The 19216-nt window shown below is 34.2% G+C and overlaps 2 protein-coding genes across 3 annotated transcripts; both read right to left on the bottom strand.

The window, feature by feature from the left end:
* Positions 1-425: 425 nt before the first annotated feature.
* On the bottom strand, positions 426-3116 carry LOC110799952 (50S ribosomal protein L17, chloroplastic-like). 2 transcript variants are annotated; one of them, XM_022005239.2, is made up of 3 exons: positions 2959-3116; positions 2058-2289; positions 426-1087 (listed from the first exon to the last, which is right to left on the bottom strand). In XM_022005239.2, exons 2-3 carry the CDS (start codon positions 2287-2289, stop codon positions 678-680), a joined length of 642 nt encoding a protein of 213 aa, XP_021860931.1. In that variant the 5' UTR covers positions 2959-3116; the 3' UTR covers positions 426-677. The 2 variants fall into 2 exon arrangements, with proteins under 2 accessions (XP_021860931.1, XP_021860938.1); XM_022005246.2 differs by having other exon boundaries at positions 2058-2308; positions 2959-3096.
* Positions 3117-11699: 8583 nt separating this feature from the next.
* LOC110799967 (histone H3.2) lies at positions 11700-12448 on the bottom strand. The gene has a single exon (XM_022005255.2). It carries the CDS (start codon positions 12339-12341, stop codon positions 11931-11933), a length of 411 nt encoding a protein of 136 aa, XP_021860947.1. The 5' UTR covers positions 12342-12448; the 3' UTR covers positions 11700-11930.
* Positions 12449-19216: the final 6768 nt, after the last annotated feature.

Here is a 19216-nt window from a genome sequence, read left to right on the forward strand (position 1 = left end):
CAACTTCATTCAAAATCAAACACTCTAATAATTAAAAAAAAATTATCTAAAATGAAATTCAATCCAAAATCAAAAACTAATCTAATGTAATATATAAATTACAGCAGTTGGTGTATATAGGAGTTTTATTTGAACTTAACAATTTAATAGAATCCGTGAATCGCACGGGCTAAAATCTAGTTAATACAATTTGTGACTAGCAAAATCAAAGAGAAGAAGCCAAGTTTTGTCGCAAATTAGATTGTGGACGAGAGAGTGCACGTACGATGAGCGTTGTACACCAAAACAATACTCTTGCAGTTTTGCTGTTTCTTAGGTGTTTAGAAGATATCAAAGTGCTGAATCTGTAGTATCCTCCCTCTAGAGAAAAATCTGGAGGCCAAATACGGAAATTGTAAGTACAGAAATTCTGCGGTTCTGCCATATCAAGTGAACCATAATGCTAATGAAATTATAAATAGAACATCCAAATTTGTGGTAAATAAGTAAATAACCACACCACATCCAAATTCTGGATACAGCTTTAATCATAGTAGTTCTAAAGTAACAGGAGATTGAGTTGCAATTACAAAATGGTAATAAACAAAAAGATGTATGCTAAAATAAAAACCCCCAAAACTACAGAACAAAGATCTCTCATGATACAAGCTCAGTGCAAATTGAAAATATCAAGTGACCTAAACAAGCTCAATGTAGGCCATTGGAGCATTGTCTCCTCTCCTTGGGAGTGTCCTGATAATCCTTGTGTATCCTCCATTTCTGTCTCCGTACCTTTCTGGCACCTCGGCAAACAAGGCATGAACAATCTGCTTCTCATATATAAAACCAAGTGCTTGCCTTCTTTTGTGAAGGGATCCCTCTTTAGCCAAGGTAATCATTTTGTCAACGTACTTCCTCATAGCACTTGCTTTTGCTCTTGTAGTTTTGATACGTCCATGCTTAAGAAGTTGAGTTGTAAGGCCTCGGAGAAGTGCACGACGCTGATCTGCAGGCCTGCTAAGTCTATGTATTTTCCTTCCGTGTTTCATGGCAAAGAATCGACCTCCATTATCGATCATTTTGAAAAGACTGTCAAATCCTGAGTTCTCTGTTAAAGGAGACAACTAGAGTAAGTGCACAACTCGAGGTTGTACAGGCAGAATAAAGCAACAAAAATGATACTCCGTACATCACCAAATGGTCAGATTAGATTGAAAAACAGCTCGTTATTATTTTGTCAAAAAAACCCATTCCCTCTTCCACGGGGAGAACGGTACATCTTCATCAGTATGAGAGAGTTAACTTCTTAAACAAATATGAAAAGCATTTCAAGTTTTCAACACCCAGCTGCCTGTAAGCTTCCCATTACTTACAAAACTGAAGCAACAGAGTCATACACCTTTTTGTCTCTCATAAGAGATTGTTCATGTTTATACAAAAACTTACATCACCCAGAAAAGTTCCGTTAATGAATTTACAAACATTGTATTGCATTTTGCATTATCTTTGTCAAACAGGGAGCTACACCACCAAGTCCTGGTCTACAATAATATTCAAGTCTTCTTTCGGAAAAAGGCTATCCAAAAACTACCTGCCTTATGGGTAAAAAGGAAAATACAAATACCAAGTTCATTTACCCCTTCCTAAAAACTTCTTGTCAGTTGTGACAACCAACAACATTCTTTTGTCAGCTTCAGAATTAAGAGTATACTTGAGCAAAATGGACTTAGGAACATCAACCGTTTCAATAACCCTGTCACTTATTTGGCTAATAGCTTCACTTCACCATGACTTTATGCGATACGAAGTACGAGGCATAATAAGACCACAGGATCAAAATGAAAGAATTTAACATCAAGAAAAGCCTAAGACAGCTTTTACCTTCACTATATCATGCTACTACTCAATGCGCATATAATTGAAGCTCATTTATGTGTCACAGGTCACAATAGGTTCCACAGGATCATAGGATGGATTAATACTTCACTAGTTACCCAAGTATATATATCCAGTCATGGAAAAAACACAGAAATAGCCAACAAACTCATTACTTATTTCCAAAGGGGTAGAGATGATACCTGATCCAGAGGGAAATGATGAGAGAAGTGGGCAGAGTGCACTGAGGCCACTGTAGTGTGGTAGAAGAGGCTTAGAACTGCGTAGTGATAGTCCCACTGTACGCGACTTTGAGGGCGATGTATTATAGGAAGCCGAAATGGGCAACTTGTTGAACATGGGAGCTGATGGAACCGAAGGCAAAGCTGATTTCAGAGTTGCCATGCTCCATGTTGTTGACGATGAACAAGCCATCTACCAGCAATTTCGAAAACTGAACTTAAATCACATAAAGCAATAAAGAGCAAAAAAGAGAAAATCAAATGCATTAATATACCCCTACCACAGTAAACACACAAATCAATTACAATTCCAATTGCAATTCCAATTGCAATTCCAAATCCAATTTCAAATCCACCACATTCAAAAGCAAAAAACAAAAGAACAACTTAGTCTCACAAGGTCAATATTAAACTTTCCATGAATTTCATATAAATCTGTTACCATTACCGCCATTATGACCTCCTTGTCCACCACTCAAACGCGCCGTAAATGATTGAACGCAAAGATAACAAGTTCGAGTATAGAAAACTTTCACACCCCCAATTTCAATTTAACATAGAGGAGCGTACAATATCACAATTAACCAATTTACTCAAATTTCCCACTAAAAGTCCAGCAATATATTTGGGCAAGAACATACAACAAAATCCCACTTATGCATTTCATCAAACAGATTATATGCACAAAAAGAACAATTCTTTTATGAATGATTACATTGTAATAACATGAACATGGGCATTTGATTTTCTAACAAATAACCATAATTCTGACTTCTGAGCATGAATTCATGCAATAAAATGAAAAATTAGCAAGTAATATTGCAATTGTGAAAGAAGAACATGAAAATGAGAGGGAATTTACCTAGTTGAAATGGTACTATGGAAGAGAGAGCTGAAGCCCAATTCAAATTGGATAAGGGAGGAGAGAGAACCAGTATGTTCACCCTTTCACTTGCTAAAATTAAAGGGATAGAAAATTGCAAATGACTGAAGATATGCTACGCTAAACTCCACCTTAAAACTACTGGAGTCGTACACGCGGCACTCATTGATTGGTTCTCCATACTCATCTTTATATACTAAAAGAGACACCAGGAATGACACGTGTCATTTCCTGATGCGATTTTTTCCCGCCAAAATATATTTTTTAAAAAAGATTTTACTTTGCATTTATTTTAGAAAACTAAGATAAAAAATGAAATAAAAATATAATTGAATTACCATTGATATAATATGCAATTATTTTGTAAATATTATGTATTAATTAGATTCCTAATTGCCTCATATCACGCTATTGTACAAAAAATAATTTGTATATATAGTGACAATACACAATCAATGAAAGTCAGGGGAATTATTTCTCACAACCATAAATGTAACTACGTAGTACATGATATATTATTGGAGGAAAGATGAATCAATATTATTTTCTCCTTTACAATTTGATTTTATTTATATATTGTTTTAATTTTTTAATTAATTTATATAATATTGAAGAATTGATTTCTAATGTTAGTCTAATAATAATACACGGTGAGTACGGATGTTAATTAAAATAATAATAAGTGGTAAGCATACAGCTATATAATCCTTAACTTTGTACTCCATATTGTACTAATATGCATATTTAGCTTATTTGGATATTTATTTTACATACTATGAATTCATACTTTTGCATGTATTCTTTTTACTTTCACGTTTTCCTAATATCACAAGTCTTTTATTTAGATACTATTAAATAATAAAATATTTTAGTAATAACCGTGCGTTGCACGGGACCTAACCTAGTTTTCGGTAAAAGCAACTCCAATGGTTACAAAAGGGACCTGCTCACAAAAAAAAAAAAGTGAACATGTGAGCATGTACCCACCATTGGTACAACATTGACATCAGCAGCGATTGAAACCTTGTAGCTATTTTGAGCATGTAGCTCAAAAAAATAGTTAGCTTAAATAAATAAATTATTTAAATTAAATAATATAGGGAGCTACAAGTTATTGTAGTCCACCAATGTAAAAATTTGTAGGTTAAATTATTTGTAGCTAAAACTCTGATGTGGCAAACTTAGCCACAACACCTTGTAGCTTACCATTGAAGTTGCTCTAAGAGGCGGCGCTCGAATCGTTTGTAACGCTATCGGGCCTGGACAAGGATCAATATTATACAAGCTTTTATATAAGGCGGTCCTACACAAAAGACCACCTTGGTGTCATATAAGTTTAGCAATGAAACCAATTAGTTAAGCACTTGAATCAATTAGTTAAGCACTGAAATCAATTAGTTAAACACTATATCTAATTAGTTAAGCACTGGACCTAATTAGTTAAACAATGGAACCAATTAGTTAAGTAACCAAAGTAGTCTATTCGGTAAGGCGGTCTTACACAAAAGTTAGCCTCTATATTATTAGGATCTTTTTTTCATAAATGACATTTTAAATTCCAAAAATTGTGACAATTCACAATTTTTATTAGATTTCAAGTGAGGACAATGAAGAGGATGAGGACGTTAGAAACAACATTAGAGTCAATATAAATAGTTGTATATATTATTGTTGTAGTTACGTTTGACATATTTTCTTATGCTGGTAAATAAATATTTACTTATCTAAGTAGATGAAATATTTAATAGATTCATGAATATAGTAGCATTCTGACTCAAGTACCACCATAGTGTGTATAGAAGTTGGAAAACTAGAAACATACGAATTATTTTATAATTACTCTTTTATTATTATGATTATTCGCTTTTTTGTTATTGTTACTGTTGTTTTGTTATAATAAATACTAGTCTTATATGACCGCGATGCGTGCGAAATTATTCAAAAACTTAAAATTTTGTTGTTACAACTAATATATCACAACGAAAAATCAAAATTTCATTACTCAAGTGAAAAATGTTCGCAATTGTTCCAACAAATCGAATTGAAATGAAAAATGTTCAACAGGTTCGTCAAATTAAATCATTTCCCTTTCAAATATACGAATCTATTTCAATGAATTTTCATTCTTAGTGATGACATTGGTCAAGTCTGGGGCCTTGAACTGCTTTGCGCCCTGAATTTGAAGTCGTGAGCTCAAATCTTCAATCTTTGCTTCACCAACGATAACATATGCACCTGATGTTAGGCTCTTGAAGACAGATAGGGCTTTGAGATGACAAACAAAATTACTCCTTGATTGCTACTGATCGATTATATCAATCATGTAATTAATTCTAACTAAGTAAGGATCATATCATGGCATAGAATAAGGCCATAAATCAGGCCTTGATTGCTACTGATTGATTATAACGTAAATAATTCTAACTAATTATTCTCTTTGACTAACTTTACATAACTGACATGATTTACATTAATTTACTAAGAGTCACTCTGTGTATTGTTTAAAAGTTAAAATACAAATATTGAACAATAAACAATTCAATTTCTGTTACAAAAAAGATGAAAAATTATAACTAAAAAATAAAAAATTGGGCAATTCGATTTTCCTAATCCTATTTTCTAATAGAATCCACGTCCAACTTACATTTGGATTCCCCCCTCCCTTGAACAACAACTTCATTGTGGCGTCTAAATTATCCAGTACCGTTAATGGCTCTTCCTTCACCTGCGCGTTTCGACGAATTGGATCCAGCGACGATTGCTGCCCAAAACTAAATCTCATCTTGTTTCTCTAAGGATTCATGGATGACTGCCTCCCGAAGCTGAACCTCCCTGATTTCCTCACAGATCTTGTTGAGAATTGTCTCGATATCCCCCGCCTCAATTGAGCTGCCATCTCCATTTTTAGTAATTTATTCTTCCCGAATTCCAAATTCTAATTTTCCGTCAATTCACCCTCAATTAACCTTCAATTCCACCAAATAAAATTAGTCAATTGTCATAATCAATATTGTTGATTTTTTTTGAGACAATAATTGAAGTGTCATAATCAAAGGCAATTGGAAATTCTAAATAATTGTTCAATTGCAATAACAAACTAAAACAAATTTTAAAAAAAAACATCAAACTTACATTTGGTAGTGGCGGTGCTTCAGCTTCGGCGAACAAAGGTTTAAAAAAGAAGGTCCCTAAGGTGCCTTACTCCGCCGACCAACACGACGGTAAACTCTCCGATGATTGTACTATCTGCTTGTCGGACTTCGCCGCTAGGTTAATGGAAGAATTTACAGAATGGGAGAGAAGGAGGGGAGAGATCCGAGGAGCATAAATTCAAAAAGATTAAAATGTAAGAGGAGAGAGAAAGGGAGAGATGAAGAAAGAGGGAGAGAGTGTCGCTCAATGGAGGCAGGGGTTTAAATTAGGTTTTAATCACTTGATTTTCAGCGGCCAAAGAAAGCTAGAGTGTGACCTAGGGGTACTAAAATCGAGGGTATGTTAGTCTTTTATGTGGGAGACACGAAAAATGATGTTACTAAAATGCCCCTCCCATCTTCACTTATATAATAGAGAATTTTTTGTTATAGTTCTTCTTTCGTTATTATAATTACTTTTTCCTGTTATATTTATTATTTTAAATTCATAGTAACTTTTTATGGTTATTATTACTTCTTTTTATTGTTAATTATAGTTACTTTCACGGTTATGTCCCTTTTTTATATAGTTACTCATTTTGTTATAATTATTCTAACAAAACAGAACATAAGATGCGAAAAAAATACGGTTACTATATCCTTAGTAACATTACTATGTTATAAGAATGACTATGTGAAAATATGTGAGCATGAACTGAAAGAGAAATGGGCCGCATATTTTCTTAATTTCACGTGATATGACAGATAGTTAATTATAATTTACCCTGATCCACGCTAATCTATACTATTATTAAATCTCCAAGGCAAATCATGTCACGCCGCCACATCAACAATGACATGGAGGATGTGTTTTTGTTAGGGTTCGAACATGGAACCAACAAGAAATATAGTAGAAAGCTTACCATCTTGGCTATACTATTATTTATGTCTTTTAACTCTATTTAAATATATTTAAGTGGGATAAGATTTGTGTAAGTGTATTTATAGTATTTTTTTTCACATGGTTTATGTTATTAATTTTCTAATTTTACCACATAGTGATTGCAAGAAAATTAAATTTTGTTACCATCATTGAAAATGGTTTTGAATAATGACTGCATTTTTTAATTTGTCCATTTTCAACATATAATAGAACACGTTTTTTCGTTAATTAGTCAACAATTGTGTTAGCATATGTGGATCATAACATATACACAAAAAATTTATTAGATATTGGACACGACTTACAAATATTAACAACCCAAAAGGAAAGAACAATTACTTAAAATTGATACGTACTACATACAATACATCACATCCAAATGAAATAAACGATCTCCGGAAAGTTATTAAAAAAAGGTCAAACTCGCATTCGCAACACATGTAAACAATGCGTAAAAATTCGTATATTATCCAACATTGAAACCGGAGCATCGCCGGGAGATGTTTATTTCATTTATAGTAGTTTTCATTCTAAGTGTCTGCTAAATATAGTAAACCGTCCAAGATAGATTTACGTCAAAGGGGAAAAGTTTCACTCCAACTAAACCCCTTTTGACGGAGATTACTATGTTGCTTGGTATATATACTAATTAATTGTACGACATTTTCAAGGGGAGAGCCGTGTATTAGGAGATTTTAGCTTAGGTTAGGGTTTTTAGAGAGAGAAAGTGAGAGAAACTTGTTGAATGCTTGGATTTTGAAGCATCTAAGAAGGAAACTTGAAGATTTTACTTGCAATATCAATGAGAATTTCTTACTCTATCTCTTGTTTTATTGTTTAATTTACTTATTTTTGTATTGTTTCGCTTTTAATCACTTGTTTGTCTTAGATTAGTATTGATTTCATGTTATTAGTTGTAATATCTTTGTTCTTGCTATTTAAAATGATTTGTGAGTAGTTGTTTTACTTGGGAATGGGTTGAAGCCGGTGATGAGCTTATGAACCTATTAATTGAACATGTGGTTTTCACTTGGTATGAATTTGGTTGATTAATTTGGTATTACATGAATGCTTGTGTGATTGGCCATCATAAAGTCATTATTTAGGTACCCATAGTGAAGGATTGAAAGATGAAGATAAGGGGTTGCCTCAAATCGATTATTAGGCTTGGAAGACCATGAAAATAGGGACTATGATAGGGACTACATAGTCTAGGGGACTTTCTTTGATTATTTATGTTCATGATCATGTCTATGGATATGCTTAGTTGAATGCCTTAGCCGTGAAAATAGGTCTTTGGTTGGAGATTAGGCCAATCTAACTAGCTTGAAAGAATGGTTAGAGTACCCTTGGATGCCTTTGTTTCTTACTTATTTTGATTGCTTGGTTTGTGAATTATTTGATTGGTGGATACCCTTTCCCAATGTCCTTTTTTTAATAGTTGTTCGTTTAAACCCAACAATCATCACCTAAAAAGAGACTTAGCCTAGCTTATCATTTGTCAATATTTTATCGGTGCCCCCTTAGTCCATGTGGATCGACCCTTGCTTGCTCTTTCTACCCATTAGAGAGACCAAGTTAGGTTTTTATTTTTTGGTAGGCTTGACGACGGCCCTATCACTTTCTCACTGTGAAGAGTTGAGATTCTTGTCATTAAGCGAGTTGGCGAACTTCAGATCCCTGAAAAGAACCCAAGTTGAGGAATTTTGTTATTCATAACTGTGCTCGTCTTGATTTGAACTATGGCAGAGCCATGAGTTCCTTGCCTAGCTCCTTAAGCTGACAATGTTGTTTGCTGAGCTTCAATCTACCAAGGTTCTGCCAGGAATTGGTTTTTTTATTTAGGTTTTTAGGTTAGTTGAGGAGTGAGGCAATTGGAGGAAAAGTTAGGGGGGGGCATTTTTTAATAAGCATGTGTTCGGCACGCGCGATTCTACGCCGGAAAATGGGTAAATGTCTCATCTCACGACAAAAAAAAAATCAACTTTTGGCCGTATCTCACAACAATTATTTTATAAGCTCATTTGTCACAAATTTTGGACTTTAAAATGTCCATTCTGACCAAAAAAAAATCCATGTTAGTAGGTCTACATTAGAAACATGAAATGGTTTGGACAATCCAATAAGGAGGAGGAAAGTTCAGTCTACTTATAAGTCTAATGAAAATTTCACATTAAAATCAATTGATAATAGTGGGAGTAACTCCTCAAGCGTATAAGTTAGTATTTTTCCTCCTCTTCTCCGATGTAGGAGAACTCACATATGGTTAACATTGAGTTTCAATATGTGGTGCTCTCCTTACCAAAAATAAGTTTTAATTCATGTTATATTAAAGTAGTTCTTCATTTCGCTCAGAATGTCTTTTATTTGTTTTTCACGTATGAACAACACAAATTGCAACTTAGGGAGGAAGAGTTAGGGCATGTTGTTCTTTTGGACTTAATTTCATTTCAGCGCAGTTCAAAAGAACGACAATATTCACTTTCGTCCTTAATAATCTTATTTTATTATTTGGTTTATTATTATACTGTTAAAAAATACTATTATTATATTGTTCATTTTTATGTATTTATTATTACTTCCCTTCGTATGGGGATGATCTAAGGGGCTTCAATTCGGACTTGAAGTTAGAATTGATGGTCAAATAATGATAAAATCTATGTGTTTGAAGATCACTCTTTTCCTCGAATAGATACGTATGTCTCTGGAGGGGATAATATGAGAAAATTGTAGTCCTTGATCTTACATAAGAATATAAGATCATTTGATGGCACTAGAGAGAGTAAAGATATTAAACATGTGCTAATATACACAAGTATATATTCATTATTCGTGAGCACTTACAAATTAATTTAGACTTATTAGGCAAGTGTTTGAAGCTTCCTCGCTCTGCATTCCAATTTCCAAACCACACAGTGACACAGACATAGCCTCTGCAACATTTGCCTTCCACTCGGTCTTTTGCCTCCTTACTGCAACAATAGTACACGTGAGCAAATTAAGTGTATGTGAAATCACAAAAACTTTCACTCAATTGATTATGTAGAGATAGATAAAGACTAGACAGGTAAATAGTTCAGTTCTAAGTTAACCAGAGTAGTTATTTGTCCTTGAGTTACTCGAGTTCAAGTTGATTCACATGTTCAGTCGAGCTAAACCTGATAAAACTGATCATTTCTAAAATACGAATAAATTTGGATATAGGTATATTATTCTACAACCTGCAAGTAGATTTGGAGAATCTAGGAAAAACACATGTTCTGCTTTTAACAGAAACCAGTTTGTAATTTATGTTATTCAGATGAAATAACAGCAAACAATAAACCCACCTGAATAAGACCAGCCTTAAGTGAATTTGCATTCCAATCCCGGTCGTAGCAGCTCTTCCACAATCCACATTCATGAAGCGCGCACGCTCAACTTGCCCAATTTGCTGCTCGAGGCAGTAACTGTTAATTCAAGCTTGAATGTTCAGCATCCCCGGCAAGGCTAAAATCCTGAAAGCACACTCTATCAGCTAGCCAACATAGTTGACTATCACACAAGTAAAATACAGAATAATACAGTAATCCCAAAGGTAATAAGTTATGCAAAAACGTCAGTTGTTTATCTTATCAGCTAGGTTTAAGAGTCTTACTTTGTTCCATACTCAATAGCAGCGCTTCATCTACCATTGTCAGGCAACTAGATTGACTTTGGTCTTTGATCAATCTGGTGGCTTCATAAATTTTATTACAGAAATCAAAATTCAATTAAAGAAAAGAAAAGGCTTAAAAAATTGAAATGAGGAAAGCATTTTGTATTGTAGGGAGGGGACATGGACTATCTAAACATGGGGCACCAAGGCATAATAACCACATACAAAAGGTATTACTGAAATCTGTGTTACGCTATGAGTTTTGTGACTGGATGACCTCTCTTGTCCCTGGATTGACTGCTTGCTTCTGTATCAAGTGCTGGTCACAACTCACAAATAATCAAAGAATGGCCATACCACCTGCATTCTTAAGCGTATCAAATAAAGAATAGGAATTTATCTAGTCGCTAGTCGCAAGCTTCAATTTCAGTCGTATACACCCTTATCAGCAAGTATTAGCACCAACTTGCCCTTGTTAGAATCTACCGAAACAAATGCACCATTGAACCATCAAGTTTAAGGTAACTATCGACCAACACTCCAACAGCCAGTCAGCCACAAGCTTAAACCAAACCTCACTTCCACCAACTTACAGTCATACACCTGAATTGGATGCTCTAGCACTCTATAAAGTTACAAACCACCAAACTATCAAACTATAACCCCGCCTCCTGAGCCATGCACCAGCGCTAAGCCACCATAAGCTAAGCTACATTGTACACCCAATATATCACCAACCCCCTGAATACCAGAGTCTATTATAATCATCCAAATATAAAGCTCAATTGCACGTCTAAGCCTGCATCTCATTATGAAGAGAGGCTAAATTGATAGACAAGCCGAAAGTGTACTCATTGTTGCTAACCAAATCTGCATCAGAATTACCAAAAACAAGCGTGGAATTCAAAACTGCTCAAAGTTACAGATCAAATCTAACTTCACATTGATTCTTTCCTCATTTCTGTTTGTCACAAGATGCAACTAATCTTAACAAACTGTGGAACAAATATGCAAAAAAAATTAATAAGATTCAACAATTCCAAATTTCAGATTCAAGTCAACATAACAATATAAATTTCAATCAGGATTTACCAATAACGGATCCAAATATTCATCGACTAACCACCACATTACAACACTAACTACATAATAGATTAAAAACTAATTTGATTAACATACTACTCTAACAAGCCCTAGCTGCCCTAACCCTAGAGATCCCAATTCAATTGAAACCCTTAAATTAAGCCCTCTCACCACGGATCCTCCTAGCAAGTTGAATATCCTTAGGCATAATGGTCACCCTCTTAGCGTGAATTGCGCAGAGATTGGTATCCTCAAAGAGACCAACAAGGTAAGCTTCAGCGGCTTCTTGAAGGGCGGCGACAGCGGAGCTTTGGAAACGGAGATCGGTTTTGAAATCCTGAGCGATTTCTCTGACAAGCCTCTGGAACGGAAGCTTCCTGATGAGAAGCTCGGTGCTCTTCTGGTACTTCCTGATCTCACGAAGAGCCACAGTTCCTGGCCTGAAACGGTGGGGCTTCTTGACTCCTCCGGTGGCAGGGGCAGACTTACGGGCAGCCTTAGTGGCGAGCTGCTTCCTTGGAGCTTTTCCTCCAGTGGATTTCCTGGCAGTTTGCTTGGTTCGTGCCATTGTTAGAGGTTGAGATTTAGGAGAGAGAAAGTTTGAGTGAGGAATTAATGAGAGAAGATAGCTTAATTTGAGTTTGGAAATGGAAGTGAAGAAGGCGGGATATGTTGATTTGGAGGAGAAATGGGGTTTATAAAGGCGGAGAAGGTAAGAGGGGATAAAAATGAAAGGATGCAGACCGTTGATTTGGTAAACTATCAAAGGTGGAGGTTTACTTAGAATAGGATTCACACGGATTGAGCACTACGGATCGCTGACGTGGAAGGATTTCGCGCTCTACGCAAAGTTTGAATTTTCCTAATTTTTTGTACGCTTTCGAGTTTTGAGGTTTTCACTTTGGGTAGCCAAGGTTTTTCAATTGGAAATTTTGACAAAAAAAAGTCGTTTAAAATTATTGGTGATTTTTGTATTGTAGTTCCTCAACCCTATAAAATTATTGGTGATTTTTGAAATTTTTGAAAAAAAAGTCATTTTTATTGTCCATGTATTATTTTGACTTTTTTTAATACGGGGTATTAACTTATTTTTTATTTTTTATTTTTTATTTTGAGGATTAATTTACTAATTTTGATACTTTTTTATTAATATACAAAAATAAAAATTATTCCGTAATATGGTTTTAAAAAAAAAAACCGAAAATTTGAAGGTGTATTTTTTTACTAAGGATCATTAAAGAAACTAGTGGTCAAAATTAGATATTGATAAAAATGAAAGTCGAACAAAGTACATCTATTATAAAACAGATGAAGTATAAATTAAACTTGTAAAATTGCAACAACAAAAACTAAACTTTGGATTTTATTTTAGTTACTATTTGCATTTCGTATCTATCACTTTAACAAGAACTCGTAACTCATATTCCCTCCATTTCAAATTAATAGAGATATTTTGACTTTTGACACTATTCATAAATTTCAGTTTGACTATCATTTGTGATTTATGAGTCATGTGGGGTCTTGTTTGAATCGTCTTGATACAGTCATGTGGGGTCTTGTTTGAATCGTCTTGATATGTACTTTCGAGTTCGCAACTTTATAATTTTTGCGAATCCAAAATTAGAGATATTAATGTCCATACATTTATATTGGCCAGCGAAAAAAGTTAAATTGTCTCCATTATTTTGAAACGGGGGTAATTATTAAGCCCTTGAGGTAAAGCTTTTTTCACTTTTTTTTTTTTTTTTTGAGGGAAAAGGCTTTTTTCACTTAGATAACAATAAGATACTGAAAATTAAATTTAGACAACACTTTTAATGTACAACAACATTAAGTTTTTGTTTGGCAACCACTTTCAGTCACTTTAAATAAATAGGTGTTACTCCCTCCGTATTTAAATAGGAGTTACACATGGTCGGACACGTATATTAAAGGAGAATAGTTGAATGAAATAAAATATATAATAAAACAAGTGGGGTTGGGGTAAATATTTTGATCAAGTAAAACAAGTAGGAAGTGCGCTATCAATTGAGTATATGCTAGTCTTCGAATAAATCATCTATGTCCAATTTAGTGATTTAGACTAGGGACTTTATTAAGTTGTTATTCCAAATCACTTTATAAGGTTCTATTACCAAAAAAAAATCGATAATTAATCCTATTTGAAAACACAAGTTACTTGGACATTTTATTTAATACTAAACCGGGCAATTAAATACTAATGAACTTTTATTGATAAACATTCAAAGCATAATAAATGTCTTTACAGTTGTAAACATGAAGTAAACAACCTAAAACCATTCTCCCATATGCCAAGGTCCCATAGACCTAGTATGACTCTCAAGCTTAGGTTGAGCAAGCGGTTTAGTCAGAGGATCAACCACATTACCCTTAGTATGAATCTTACTTACTTTCACATCCCTTTTTCAACGATCTCTCGTATAAGATGGAATCCCTGAGCACGTGTTTGGATTTTTGGTGTGATATGGGTTCCTTGGACTGAGAAATGACGCCATTGTTGTCATAATACAACTAAATGTCATTTTCAATGCTGGGAAGTACACCAAGTTCACTAATGAACTTTTTTATCCAAACAACTTCTTTTGCTGCCTCACTTGCTTCAATATACTCAACAACTGTTGTAGAATATGCGATGGTACTCTGCTTAGAACTCTTCCATCCCACAACTCCTCCATTGAGACAAAAATGAACCCATTGTGATCGGAAGTCATCTTTGTCACTCTGGAAACTTGCATCGGTGTATCCAGTGACAACCAACTCATTATCTCCACCGTAAACTAAGAAATATAATTATCCTTATTCCTGCACAAGTACTTAAAGATATTCTTTGCTTCCATCCAGTGCGCCTCTCTTGGGTTTGACTGGTATCTGTTGCACATACTCAAAACATATACAACATTCGTTCGAGTATACCATGGCATACATAATGGATACTACCGCAAAGGCATGAGGAATATTACTCATACGCTTGACCTCATCGGGTGCCGAAGGACACTGAGTATTGCCAAGTTATATGCCATATTGCATGGGAATGAACTTCTTTTGGAGTTTTCCAGCTTGAACCATGCAATAACCTTATCAATATAAATCTTTTGGCTAAGTTCAATCAGCCTTTTGGATCTATCTCCATGGATCCTTATTCCCATGATGTACTCAGCTTCTCCTAGGTCTTTCATGGAGAAACAACTTTTAAGCCATTCCTTGACTGACTCGAGCATGGTCTTGTCGTTTCCTGTGAGAAGTATGTCACCCAAATACAAGACTAGGAAAGCAATACTACTCCCACTCAGCTTCTTGTATATACAAGACTCCTCTTCATTTATGAGAAAGCTAAAAAAAATTGACTGCCTCATCAAATATGAGGTTCCAACTCGGGGATGCTTGCTTTAGCCCATAAATGGATTTCTTCAGCTTGCAAACCTTCATTGTACTGTTTGGATCTTCAAAACCTTATGGTTGTGTCATGTACACATCCTATTTCAAGAACCCATTCAAGAAAGTGCTTTTGACGTCTATCTTCCAAATCTCATAGTCATGAAAGACAAAAATCGCACGGATTATCCTAATGTATTTCAGCATGGCTACTGGTGAGAAAGTTTCATCATAGTCTATACCATGATTTTTTCTAAAACATTTTGCCACTGGCCTTTCCGTAAAGACGACAATGTTTCCATCTTTGTCCTTTTTCAATCTGAAAATTCATTTGCAACCAATGGGTTTAACACTTTAACCCCATCAGGCAAAACAACCAAGTCCCATGCTTTATTTTCAAACATCAAATCCATTTCGGATCTCGTGGCTTCGAGCCATTTCTCGGAGTCTTGAATTGTCAAAGAACTTGTGTACCTAGTTGGTTCCTAATGTTCTAAAATCTTTATTTCAAAACTTCCCGTCAAAAGCAATCAATATATCTCTTTGACGGAATGACAGTCCAACTAGACCTACGTCGGGGAACAACATGAGAAGTTTATACCTCATTTAGGTTGAGGGATTTCACATGGATTATCTCCAAGTGGGACGGTAAAAGTCGTGTGAATGGAATGCACTGCCTCCTGGGCATTTTCTTGATGGGTCGCCTCTGACGAGGTATGAACTTCATCCATTTATCGCTCATCTCAAATTTCTTTGAGATATACATTACTCCACTTGTTTTTCTAGAAATGATTTTTTTTCCATAAAGACACCATCACGAGAAACAAACACTCTGGTTTCGCTTTGGTTGTAGAAGTAGTATCCCTTAGTCTGTTTTGGACAACCCACAAAAAGACATTTTATCGGACTTAGAAATCTTATCAGAGAGTAAACATTTTACATAAACTTCATTAACCCATATCTTTAGAAAAATACAATTTTGTAACTTTTCCAATCCACATCTCATATGGCGTCTTCTCTACCGCTTTGGACGGTGCTCTGTTGAGTGTGAATTTTGCTGTTTCAAGCGCAAATCCCCAGAATGAGACAGGAAGGTCAGCAAGACTCATCATGGACCGAACCATATCAAATAGAGTTCGATTTGTTATTTCAGAAACCCCATTCAACTCTGGTGTCCCCGGTGGAGTCAATTGCGAAAGTATTCCACAATCTTTCAAATGATCACCAAACTTTTGAAATAAATATTCACCATCACGATCGGATCGCAATGATTTTCTTCCCAAGTTAGTTTTGTACTTCATTCAGGAATTCCTTGAACTTTTAAAAGGATTCCGACTTATGCCACATGAGGTAAACATATCCAAATCTGCTCACATCATCGGTATAAGTAATGAAATACCCGTACCCTACCCTAGCCAAAATACTCATAGGTTCGGACACATTAGTATGATGAGGGCTAAAAGATAATTGACCCTTTCACTTGAGCATGTGAAAGGAGACTTTGTCATTTTTCCCATTAAGAAAAACTCACATACTTCAAATGATTCAAATCAAATGATTTGAGAATTCCATCATTATGAAGTTTCTCTATGCGTTTTGCGCTTATGTGGCCTAATCGACAATGCCATAGGTAAGTGGGGTTTAAGTCATTTGGTTTGTGTGTCTTGTTTTCTATGTGATAGACATGGTTTTTGAGGTCTAGCACATATAAACAATTTGCTAATTTAGCAGAGACATAACCATTCAAATATGAAGAACAACAATAATTCATAATTTGGAATGAAAAACCTTATGAATCCAAAATCGAAATCGGGAAGGGTTTTGGGTTTTCTTTTGTTTCAAAGTTACTGACTAACAGTACATAAAATCCAATATTATATCATATACTTCCTCCGTTTCAAAAAAATTGCAACACTTTCACTTTTACCACTATTCATTTACTAACTTTGACCATAAATTTTTACTAATTTAGTAAAAGCAAATGTTATAAGTAAAATATTGATGGGTTGATTTCATTGTATATTTTCATAATATTAAATTTTAAGATTAAAAAAAAGAGTATGATTAGAGATATTTAAGGTCAAAGTTGTGTCTTGACAAACGTGTTAATCAAAGTGTTGTAATTTTTTTGAAACGGAGGAAGTATATGATATTAGAGTTTTAGGTTAATTAGGAGAACTAATTCTCCATCCCTTTTCCCTTTAGGGCCGACCGGTATAAGGCCCACTAATGGGCTTGTTTGCTTTGTTCAACTGGTGTTATAATGTGTGATCTCATAGGATTAATATATTTTAGTTGTAGGCCCAGTGAATATTGTCCTACTAATCACATTTATTCTCTAGCAAACAATTATGATTACTAAAATAATTAACTTATTATCTTCATCATTAATTCCTATTTATATTTGATAATTGCGAAAATGTCTAAGGACATAATAAATAAAATTCAGGTCGAATAATGACTTTTATTAGCTTGTTTTGAGTTGTTTTGGTGGTTAGTCATTATCTATTTCTACATCTAAAATCAATTGAGTGAAAGTTTTAGAGAGTAGATACACTTAATTTGCTCACATGTACTGGATATGACTTGGGTCCAGTATCTATTATATGAAGTAATCAGTATCACCCAATTGTGGGCCGGAAAAAGCAACCAAAAAGGGTCCAAGTTGAGTACCACGTCATAAACAGCCTCATTATACAGTTAGACTTAAACAAAATCCTCAAAAATTAATAAAAAGAAAAGTATTCATAAGTACTCTCACACACGCCTAAATTAGGGGTTGGAGCTTGGGAAGATGGCAACAATGAATGAATTTATCAAAAGGTGGCGCCAACTTAGGTTCCGCTGTATTCGTCTTATTTTTACGTATTTTATGACTAATAAGATAAGACTAACTAAGATAATACGAAGGTTAATAATTTTAAAGTAAGTCTTTTTATCACTCTTAATAAGCGTCAATACGATAAGATACACGTAATAAGATACCTCACAAGATAATACTCCACTTCATAAGATGAGATAAATTAATAAGATAAGATGATATAAATGAAGTTCTGGTGAAAACGATACTTTTCTAAAAAAAATTATCGGATATTTTAAAGAGAGAAGCGATTAGGCCAATGTTCTATTTATTTATTTATTAAAAATAAATCATTCATATAAGTTCTTACTTCGTATTAGATAAGTTTAAAAAATAAGGGTTGTTCAAGTACAATTGAAAGTTTAAATAAATTCATACTACGTATAAGGTTAAATAATATAAGTTCAAGAAAGTAAGTGAAAACCAGGAAATAGAACGCTCTGTAACTCTTATAAGCTGGTATTTTTATTCTTCGAGTTCAGTAAAAAAAAGCCACAGATTATCGGCTGAACATAAGTTGTGAGCTGTGACATAACATGTACGGAGTACTAGTTTTACAACTTACTACTCCCTCCATCATTTTTGTTCATACATGCGATTTAACGGCTAATTAATGTACATTGAGATTCTTTCTATTGTATTTATTTAAACAATACAAATTACTTATTTATGATGTTTTCTCTTTTATCCAAAACATAACATTGGAAGAATGTGAAAGATATCCCAAAGAAAAAGTATAAGAGATTAAATGCATTAATGAATTTGATTAGTTAAAATAATCATCAGGGCACAAATTTGATACTCCCTCCGTCTCTTTTTTGTTCTTTACGTTTTCCTTTTAGGGTGTCCCAAAATGTTCTTTACATTTCCTTTTATATTAGCACATAAATGATTAATATTCTATCAAAATTTTTGTCCAATTATTATATTAACCAATTAAATTCATGGGGTCATTTGATCTCTCACACTTTTCCATAGGGACATTAATTTTTTCTCATTTTTCCAATATCAGAATTTTGATAAGAGTGAAAACATTATAAATAAACGTACATTTTCTCGTTTATATGAAAAACTTAGAAGAATTTCAATGCACATTAATTAATCGTTAAAACGCGTGTAAAATACCAAACGTAAAAAACAAAAAAACTGGAAAAAGTAGAATATTAAAACATTTATGTGATCATATAAAA

Source organism: Spinacia oleracea, chromosome 5 (assembly GCF_020520425.1).
Source record: "Spinacia oleracea cultivar Varoflay chromosome 5, BTI_SOV_V1, whole genome shotgun sequence".
In the NCBI taxonomy this organism is placed as follows: domain Eukaryota; kingdom Viridiplantae; phylum Streptophyta; class Magnoliopsida; order Caryophyllales; family Amaranthaceae; genus Spinacia; species Spinacia oleracea.

Bases quoted from the DNA above. Each gene is read 5' to 3' on its own strand.
- LOC110799967 (XM_022005255.2), bottom strand. From the start codon at position 12,341: ATGGCACGAACCAAGCAAACTGCCAGGAAATCCACTGGAGGAAAAGCT.
- LOC110799952 (XM_022005239.2), bottom strand. From the start codon at position 2,289: ATGGCTTGTTCATCGTCAACAACATGGAGCATGGCAACTCTGAAATCA. The intron at 1,088-2,057 runs GTATCATCTCTA...CTCCTTTAACAG, and splicing joins ATCATTTCCCTCTGGATCAG to AGAACTCAGGATTTGACAGT.